At 50.4% G+C, this 10,564-nt stretch overlaps 1 protein-coding gene across 1 annotated transcript in view; it reads right to left on the bottom strand.

Annotated features, from left to right (window-relative positions):
• Positions 1-255: 255 nt before the first annotated feature.
• Positions 256-10,564, bottom strand: part of LOC103256260 (NADH dehydrogenase [ubiquinone] 1 alpha subcomplex subunit 12) — a 14,664-nt gene continuing 4,355 nt past the window's right edge. The window contains exon 3 of the mRNA XM_008054157.2: positions 256-516. Within this exon, the coding sequence (XP_008052348.2) occupies positions 336-516 (181 nt within the window). The 3' untranslated portion in view covers positions 256-335. The remainder of the gene's footprint in view (positions 517-10,564) is intronic.

Genomic DNA, 10,564 nt, shown 5'->3' with positions numbered 1-10,564 from the left:
CCTGCAGCCCCTCCCAGCCCCACTGGGCCTTGGCCCGTGGGAAGCTCTGCTGGGCTTGGCGGGGTTGCCCGTCAGGTGGCGGCTGCAGGGAGGGGCCCGGGACACAGGTGGCGGCTGCAGGGAGGGGCCCGGGACACACGTGGCCACCAGGGGCTGAGATAGGCACACTCCAGCGAGGCCACCCTGCGACCACATCTGTCCGCGCCTCCCGTGCCCCAGGGGAACGACACGGTTGGGGCAAAAAGGCGCGAGACACGCTTGGGCAAACACGTTTAATGGGCAGGCGTGCACACGTGGCACAGGCGTGGGCTGCTGTCTCCGCGGCCCCACACCCTCTACGTGGACGGCGTGGATGGCGGGACCCACTCCTGGACCTTCTTTCTCGTGGTGGAGAAAGGCACATACTGCTCTGGGGTGCCGCTCACGTTGAACTTGTGCCGCGTCCAGATGAACTTCCGAGCGGTGGGTGGCTTTGTCGTGGGAGGCTCGTCCGTCATGCAGTGCAGCCAGCGATGCCTGCGAGGGGAAGGAGGCGGTCAGAGGCTGCAGACGCCAAGGAGGGAGCCCACTGCTCCCCATTCGCCTGGGGAGCGCAGCCAGGCCCCATCTCGGGAGCGCCCTCCCTGCATGGGTTCACGCCCGCGGCCAGCAGAGCGTTTCCGTCTGAACGCTGCCTCCCAGGGTGGTGGGAGGATAGGTGAGAGCACACACGAGCCCCTGCGGCTGACACGCAGCAAGCACAGCCACCGTGAGAACGCCACATGGCTGCGTTCTGTCAAATCTAAGACGCTGTCCACCTTCCAGCACACCTTGCCTTCACGTACCTCGAAGAAAGGAAGCGCCTCCACACTTCGCCACAGCCCACAGTTGCATGGACCTGATTTTAGTGGAAGCCGCATCTCAGAAGTGACACGTGCAGCATATTATGGGAGATGCCCTCATACCATAAAGTCACACACAGGTCTGAACACGGAGGAATACACCACTTACTGCGTGAAAAAACTAGACTGCAGCCCACAATTCACAAACATTTTGGTCATGAGTGCATAACACACCAATTTCACAGGCTATCTGAAGGGAGGTGCCAGAAATCTGGCCTCAAAGCTGGCCACGGAGTAGGAAGAGACCAGTGATGCTGCCAGAGACAGGAACAGGAAGAGCCAAGCTCTGGTGACACAGAGCAGAGCCAGCAGGAAGCTGACCAGGGAGCTACAGGGGAGGGGGTGGGGGGAGGGAGGCTGCAGCAGAACGACTAAGACGAAAGCCGATGAGAAACACGGGTAGGGCTGGCAAGTTGGGAATGGGGGCAAGCCCAGGAGTGCTTGCCCGTAGTCACCAACGGACGAGCCAGGAGGCCAGCGCAAACAGCCAGAATCAAGGGTGGCCACTGCGGCCACATTCACATCTGAGGCTGCCTGGGCCAGCACCAGCTCACACACAAGACCGCAGAAGGCCATGCCAGCAAGTCTGCCGGAGGCAGCTGGGGACCAGTGAGTGGCCTGGGCCCGTGACCCCGCTGGATGACAAGCACCGGGCGCCGAAGCCCCGTGGGGTGCAGTGGGGCGCCAGCCTCCACCAGGAAGAAGGCGGGGTCAAGCCGAGGCTGCCCACCACCACGGGGCTGTGTGTGAGCTTAGGCGTGGCAGGAAGGGTCACGTTCACCTTGTTGAGTCAGCTTAAGGAACCAGCGAAAACTTCATGCCAATAGCGGCCGTCGAGACCCTTGCGGGTTGAAATGGGATTTCCAGATCCTCATTCCAAGTCTATACGTAAACACACACTCAGTCGCTCAAGTGAGGACTGTCGCGTTTGCAGAGGAACACTTAAAGCTCCAGGAACCTAAGCGCGACGCCCACCACAACACACAGACACTACCCACGCTCATCTTCCCAGGCCACCAGCCGGTCCGAAAGACTCAGCGGCTGACGACGCGCATGGCGGCAGTTCCAGGAACTGCGAGGAGCACGGCGCCTCGTCTGCTGGGCTAACAGACCCCACTGCTGCTGCTGCTGCCTTCAACAAGCTGGAGAGGCCAACGGCCTGACAGCACTGTCTACAAACTGCTTTGCCGGCATCAGGCTCATTTTTGTGTTACCTTAAGGGCAAAACATAACATTCCCAACACCCAATGAAGCCACGAGGTCGCAAGCGAGGAGACTGAGGAAAGGGAAGAGGCCACAGATGCAAAAGGGAGGACTATGCGGAATGCAACAGGTAACGTTCTGGAGAAAACTCGGCCCTCCAACATGCTGGAGTGTCTCAAAATAACCACAAACGAAGACATTAAGTCACAGTTACTGTAATCCCCTCCACCGAATTCGTTCCACTTTTGGGAATGAAGCTTAAGTGTGCAATTCCAACGTTAATAAATCCCATCGGTGGTTAATCCTATTTTCAGCTGCAGAAGAGGACAAAGTGTGGCAGAGAAGAAGAGGGAGGCCGTGCCCTCCTTTGAAAACACACTGCTTGACCTGAACGGACACTCACTTGAGGATGTCAGGCATTCAAAGTGAAGAACGGATGTCTGTGAAGAAAAAATAAAACAGCCCAAAAGGATATGTAAGAAATAAGAATGCAAATCACGCAATGCAGATTTTTTTTAAAAATCACTGCACCTGGTGCAGTGGCTCACGCCTGTAATTCCGGCACTTTGGGAGGCGGAGGTTGGAGGACTGAGTCCATGGGTTTGAGACCAGCCTGGGATACATAGCAAGGCCTTGTCTCTACAATAAATCAAAAAGTTAGCAAGGCATGGTGGCGCATGCCTGTAGTTCCAGCTACTTGGAAGGCTGAGGTAGAAGGATCACCTGAGCCCAGCAGGTCAAGGCTATGGTGGCCACGAGCATGCCACTGAACTCCGGCCTAGGTGACAGAGTGAGTCTCCGACTCAAAAAGAAAAAAACACATTGCAAAAAAGGAACTCTTTAAGATTGGTGCTAAAAACAAAGATTAAAAAGCTTCATTTTCCTTTTTAGAAAACTGCGAGAAATAAAACACCACCAAAACACAGACAACAACAATGCAGTCTTTTCTTTAATTGCCACGTAATATTTTCCGTGCTTACGGGGTCCGCAGGATACTCTGTTACATGTATGGAGCACTTAGTGATCAAGTGAGGGCACCTGGGGTGTCTGTCGCCGAGTGTTTATCGTGGCTGTGTGTTGGGAACACTCCACAGCAACTCTCACGTACACAGTCTTGCAGGCAGCACTGATGCTCTCTTCTTGGGTGACACGTGTGATCAGTTCTGGAAGTCAAGACTGGCTTCTCCATGCTGTTCACGCTGTAGATACTTTCACTTAGTGTCACTGAGACTAGAAAATGCCAACGGGTTTTCACTTTTAAAAAAAAATAGTATGACAGACTAAAGGAAAACCCCAGAATGTTTTCGGAAGGAAACATACGCATCACACTGCAGCCACTACTCCAGTTTAGTTTACAAGACGTCCTCACACACATCGTAAACATGTTGAACTCTCATCCTGGTATCCACATCTCCAAGTTGAGAAGACAGAGTCGCATGAGTATGGGATGGAGCTGGGCTTGACACACAAAGCCTCCCCATGGTTGACTCAAGAGCCTTCTGATTAGAAATGTACACGTCAACTAAGAGATGCAGTTGGGTTGGGCTTATGGTGCCTGTGTAAGCATTGTAAAGCCCCTGAAGTCCACCTAACCCAGACAGGACTGATGCACTTAGCAAACTTAAAAATCAAACACTGTTCATTATAAGACGGCAACACACACCTTGTTAGCACAGTAACCATTATTTAATTAAATGCGATCCAAATAAAAATCCTGGCAGGGTCCTTCTTAGAGCCTAACAGCATATTCCAAGGATCAGCTAGAAGTCTAGCCAAGAAAATGCTGAAAACTGAATGGCCAGGAAGGTTGGCACCAGATCACCATCCGAGGACGTCTCAAACACCACAGTGGTGTAACAACTGGCATAAAAGTACAATAACCAAGTACAACAAAAGCCCCCAAGCCTGCAATGTACATAAGGTAAAACTGGCATTTCAAAACCACTGGGTGAAGCAAACATTTTTCAGTATACTACACTTGGGTGCTTTTGTTGGAAAAAACATCAAGCTGGATTTCCCAAGTCATATATCAATGATGCCAGACATGTTAATAAAGCTCAGCTATAGCATGGATAGATATTTTTATTTATAAGATATACTGACACTCAAAGACCTTCTATGAAGGCTCACTTCCGAGCTAAGTATCAAAGGTTAAAAAGCATGAAAAGGAAAAAAGGTGATACATTCTATTTTATAAAAATTAAAATGCTTTTGCTTTTCTTTTGTTGGTATAAAGAAAATGCTAAAAAAGAAAAAATAATTGAAATGTCTATGTTCTAAAACACTGCAAGTAGGATTGAAGCTAAAAGAAACGGGGAGAGGATTTGTGATCTACAGAAAAAAGATGAATCTACTATTAAAATCAGAAGAGAAAGTCAAATATCCAATAGAAAAATGAACTAAATATATTAAAAGGTGTCATAAAAGAAAAAATTTAGATGGCAAACAAAAAGTTTAATCAGGGAAATGCAACTTAAAGCAGGGTACAACTTTTTACTTGCTAAACTGGCAAAGATTTATAAAAACAACAATAAAATCCAGTTTTGGTGAAGTTACAGAGAAATCGACATTCATATACTAGTGAATGCAGCTATCCTGAGAATATAATTGGCACAGCCCTTCTTGGGGGCGAGCTGGCAGCAGGTATGCGAGACGTATAAAACATGTGTCCTCCCAGGTATGACCACTGCGCTTGCAGGAATCTGTCGACGGAAATGAGGGTGAGGTCATGCTTACATGCGGGCATGCCGGTCACAGCTGTGTTTATAGGAGTAAAAACTGGAAATAAGAAGCAAGAAATAAGGGGAATGCTTAATTCAAGCACATCCACGTGACAGAGGACTAAACACCACTGAAAATCGTGCTATAGAAAGCATTTTATGACTTGAGAAAATGCTCACCATCTCCACGTGTAAAAGGAGGTTATTTACTTGACTTGAGGGCACGAATCTATACACTTACAAACATTAGCTAATATACTCCTCCTAGGGTTGGTATTATCCTTCCAATGAAATAATGAGGAAACCAGGCACCAAGAGTTTAGAAAGGCCATCTCTTCAAAGACTCATTAATTACATTAATAACATAAAACCAAAAGAACCCACATGCGTGGGAAGAGGTGACCCGAGTAATCTCCAGCTGTCCCTCTTCTGTGGGGGACTGCTTCCAGCACACCTGCAGATGGCGAAGCCCGCAAACGGTCAGGTCTCTCCACAACACGCACAGGACGGATGCGTGGCCCACGCACATCCTCCCAGATGCTTTAAACCAGGGGTGTCCGCCCTCTTGGCTTCCCTGGTCACATCGAGTAAAGAGGAATTTTCTTGGGCCGCACATAAATTACATAATACAGTTAGTCTATACATAATAAGACTTCTTTTTTTTTAATGCTTTTTATGACAACATTTAGAAAAATGAGAACAATATAAAACTAGTGGAAAACTTGACCTTGTTTTTAAAAACTAATCTATCAATGTCTGGTTTGAGGAAGTGGTTGCAATTCTTAGTGAGTTCTCAAGGTGCTCATGAGAAATATCTGTTCAAATTTTGTTCTTCATGTGCTTCATGACTGAAAACAGCTGCTTGGCTGGGCTCAATGGCTCAGCCTGTCATCCCAGCACTTTGGGAGACTGAGGTGAGGGGACTGCCTGAGCCTGCAGGTTCAAGACCAGACCAGGCAACTTGGCGAGACCTCGTCTCTACAATAAATAAAAAATTAGCCGGGCATGGTAGCATGCATCTGTAGTTCCAGCTACTTGGCTACTCAGAAGGCTGAGGCGGAAGGATTGCCTGCACCCAGCAGGTTGACACTGGAGTGGCCGTGAATGTGCCACTGCACTCCAGCCTGGGCAACGGAGTGAAGACTCCAACACACACACACACACACACACACACACACACACACACACACACACACACACACACATACAAACAAAAGAAAACAAAACAGCTGCTCACAAATGTATGTGCTGCTGAAAAGCAATGTCGTGAATAAGGCATGATGGTGAACTTCAAAAATGGAACCATGCATGGGGTTATGAGAAAAATAAACACTAAAAACCACAAGACGCTAAAAGACTCTGTGGGGCCGCATGACCAGCTGTCCTGGACCATGGGGTGGACATGCCTGCTTTAAGCCATCTTAGAGTACACCCGACACAATGCCCACACTCACTTCATTCACCTGGGTCAGGACTCAGCACTCGGCAAATCCCAGCTCTGGTCTTTGGAAGTCTGTGGAATTTTTTCCTGAATACTTTCTGTTTGACAGTTGGATCCACAGATGCAGAACCGCAACAGTGGCTACTTCTGTGTGATGGGTTAATGGGTTATTCTTATTTCCTTCATTATTTTCGGAATTTTGTATAATGAACATACACTTTATTAGAAGAAAGTAACTAACTACAAACAAGAAGCCCCATAATTCAAATCAATTCCAGGGATGGTCTGTAAATCCTGCCGTCAGCTGTCATTACTGTCATACCTTCAAGAGGTTCCATTTCTCACCTCTTTCATCCTACTTAAGTCACCACTAAAAAAATATATCACTCCCTCTGACGTGCACAGATACCTCAGTGGCAGGCAGTTTCCCTCATTCTACTTTAACGAAATGTTTTCCAAGTCAGTTCTGTAATGTGCTATCATTCACTAAAGTTTACACAGCTTAGGAAGACGGAGGCATCGTAACTAACAAAGCAGACACGAGTTACAGTCCAGCCCGGGTCTACCAGCTAGGGTTCCTCAAGTGAGGGTGACCCCCAAGATGGTGGGGCCACACACACGTCTCGTGCACTGGGTATGTGCCTGCCACTGCCTGGCCGACAGTGGGCCCAGGCAATGTCCGTGGGATTAACGATCAGCCTGCGAGCAGAGCGCAGCGCCAGGCTCTGGGCAACCCGCGTCTCACTGTCTGGGCATGTGCAGGCCCACTGCCCACCCCAGACCCCTGCACACCACGAGCAGCTTGTGTTTACCCTGGAGGACTGAGCAGCCTTGCTGGCTGTCGGCAGATTCAAAGTGATGGCCTTGCAAGGAGACAGAGAACATGAACTCATTTTCCCACGAGATTCCTGATGTTTCCCACAAGCTTTGGGAACATAAGTGAAACAGACTAAAGACAGTCCCTTATTCCATCAAAACCATGCACACCTCGGACAGGAACCTGTCCCTCGGGAGATTGCGCAGTGTGAGTGGCTCAGGAGACCATCACGGGCCATGCTTGCACAGCCGACTCGGGAGAACAGGAGCCAACTTGGGAGGCAGGAGCTGCCGCTCTCATGGGGTCTGTGCAGCTGTCCACGAAGGACAGAGGCTGTCACAGCCAGCGCCCCAGGGAGACATGCGCACACCAGATGGGGCTGGGGCCATGCTGACCTAGAAGCTTCCACTTCACACAAGCCAATGCCCCCCAGCACCTCCACAGCCAGCTCAGGAGTCCCACCCGGGTCACACAGTTCCAACAGCAGCAGGGCCAGAATACCCGGGCAGAGCCACGGTCAGCTGTCTGCGACTGCTCTCCGCACAGGTGCTGTCCCCCAACGGAGCCACCTCCGCCACACTATGCAGGCGTAAGCATCTCTGTTTCCAGGGGGCAGAGCTGGGCACTGGACTGGAAGTCTCGTTCGCTTACCCTTAATTTACAAAGTGAAGCCGCACCCTATTCGGCGTGAACCGCCCTGAGTCCTTCTCCGGCGCCGGCCTCTGTCTCCAGCTTCAAGTCTCCAGCTCCACCTACCATCCCAGGGGCTGCCCACCTTGCACCCACACTTCGCACGACCGTTCTCAGAAGCAAACAGGCAAACGTAGAGGGAGAAGCCTTGCCTGCAAGGCTGTGCTGGAATCAACCTGGCAGGGGGACACGGAGCCATGACCCGTCTTCCCCAGCCCGGCCAGGGGTGACCAGGGAGCACAGACAGCCCAGCCACCATGAGCAAGTCTTTTATTTTTCACAGACAGGGTCTCACTGTTGCCCAGGCTGGAGTGCAGTGGCACGATCATAGCTCACTGCAGCCTCAGTCTCCTGGATTCGAGCGATCCTTCCACCTCAGCCTCCCGGGAAGCTGGGACTGCGGGTGTGTGCCACTATACCTAGCCACAATGAGCACACCTTGCATTCATATCTTAGTTTCTAAATACCTTTCCCCACTAAAAAACAAACAATTTGTGCCCTCTAAGGCCATTGAAATAATAATTTTAAAAAGACAAGTAAACAAACACAGGGTCCTCAGAGAAATGGCTGTTTTCAAGGCTAAGACATAGAAACTGTAAGATGAACCTGAAGCATCTTGTGTGAGAAAGGAAGAGGGTGCCCAAGGACGATGAGGACGTTTAGAAAGAATCCCAAAAGCTGACATCCACAATGCACAAGGGTCAGCAGACGGCATATGACTGGCAGACAAACAGGCAAGCAAAACATGTAAGGAATCTGAAAAACTCAATGGCAAAAACCCTCAAACAATCCAACTTAAAATGGGCAAAGGACCTAGACATTTCTCAAAAGAAGATGTACGAATGGCCAAGAGGTCTACGAAAATGGCCAGTATCAGTAATCATCAGGGAAATGCAAATTAAAAGCTCAACGAGACACCACCTCACACCTGCTAGGACGACCTTATCAAAAAGACAAAAGACAATAAGTTGGTGAGGATGCAGGGAGGACACAGACAGCAGGGGACCAGTGCCTGCTGGTGGCTGCCAATGAGCGCAGCCCTAATGGAAAGCTCCAGGGAGGCTCCCAGCAACAACCAGAACTCACACACACACTCCAGCAACCCCCTGCAGTGTGCCCCCGGAGGAGTGGGGACCACTGATGCTCACAGGACACCTGCACTTGCGTCGGCCACGGCAGCCAAGTTACAGGAGCACCCACAGGTGTCCCTCATGGAGGTGTGGACAGAGAAGACGGGGCACAGACACCATGGAATACACCCAGCCTCAAGAAGGAAAACCTGTCATCACAGCATCGAGGATGAACCCAGGGACGTTCTGTTAGGTGAAGTAAGCCGGCGCAGGCAGGCACATGCACAGACAACACTCCCACGTGGACTCTGAAGAGCTGATGCACAGCAGCAGAGTGCAGGACAGCGGTGAGGGGGGCAGGACAGAGGGGAGGGCGCAGAGGGGGCAGCTGGCCTGAGAGTTCAAAGCTTCGGCGAGGCAGGGGATTGGTTTCAGAAAATCAACTGCACAGAATGGCTACTCAAATAAAAAGGTGTTGTACGCGTAAAATCGCTAAAAGAAATTTCAAATGAATTCACCACAAAAAAATACGCATGAGGCCGGGTGCAGAGGGTTCATGCCTATGAACCCCAGGACTTTCGGAGGCCAAGGTGAGAGGATTGCCTGAGTCCAGCAGGTCGAGGCTGTGGTGGCCATGAGCATGCCACTGCGCTCCAGCCTGGGTGACAGAGTGAGACTTTGACTCAAAAAGGAAAAAAAAAGTATGTGAAGTAACAGATTTGTTAATTGGCTTGATGTAATCATTCCTTGATGTAAGCATGTACCAAAACATCACACTGTACTGTATAATAATAGATACACACTATTATTATTTGCCAATTAAAAATAAAATAAAACTGGAAAGGAACCTGCACCCACTGAAAACCCTAAGGACACCAAATGCAGCCTGAATGGGTTCCAGCGCTCCAACTGAACTCAGTTTGATCAGTACAAGAGCCCTCTGTTGGGATTCTAATCACCAACTGAGACAGGAGTTGGTGCTGATACACATAGGACTTAAGAGTCTGATGGTGATGGGGTGGCACACTTCAGAATCTCCCACCAAGTGCCTGCTCACTACAGCACACGAGCAACTTGTGGATGGAGAAACCTGGCGGATGCCGCAAGCACTGACAGAGGCTTCCATCAATAAGGGAAACAGCCAGGCTGGCTGCCACTTAGTAGAAGGTGACAAGAAAACCCGCTGAACTGTGTGGCTTCCTGTCTCGGTTGGTGGACCAGGAGCACACACAGAGCCTCGAGGTGAGGAACACCCAACAGCCAACAGCCCCTCACCAGGGACATGCAACATGCCCATCACGCCACCTTCAAAAGTGTCAGGTGTAAATTTAGATCAGGAAGAGCTGAGGAAGCTCCCAGGGTGAGGGCGGTGGAGGCAATGAATGCTGTGCAATCGGGCGGCTTGGTCTTCCAGTTGTGCACAAGTGAGACCTGACGGGAACTGAGACGCTGGGGGTTGGAGGAGCCCGGGGCCCTCCCAGCAGGCGCCGCCATGGCAACCACACTGGTGAATGGCGCGCTGGGCAGCGGGCATGAGAACACTCCAACTCTTCTTTAAAAGCAGGACATAACATTTCAAGATGTCCTCCCCAGCAGGGTGTGGTGGCTCACGCCTATAATCCCGGTATGTTGGGAGTCAGAGGCGAGAGGATTGTCTGAGCCCATGATTTCAGGACCAGCCTGGGCAACATGGCGTGCCCTTGTATCTACAATTAAAAAAAAAAAATTAGCTGGGCGTGGTG

This window comes from Carlito syrichta, unplaced genomic scaffold, assembly GCF_000164805.1.
Source record: "Carlito syrichta isolate Samal-C Ts95f unplaced genomic scaffold, Tarsius_syrichta-2.0.1 Scaffold289169, whole genome shotgun sequence".
NCBI lineage: Eukaryota > Metazoa > Chordata > Mammalia > Primates > Tarsiidae > Carlito > Carlito syrichta.
Note: the sequence above shows the minus strand (reverse complement) of the source record. Positions and strands in the feature narration are given on the sequence as shown.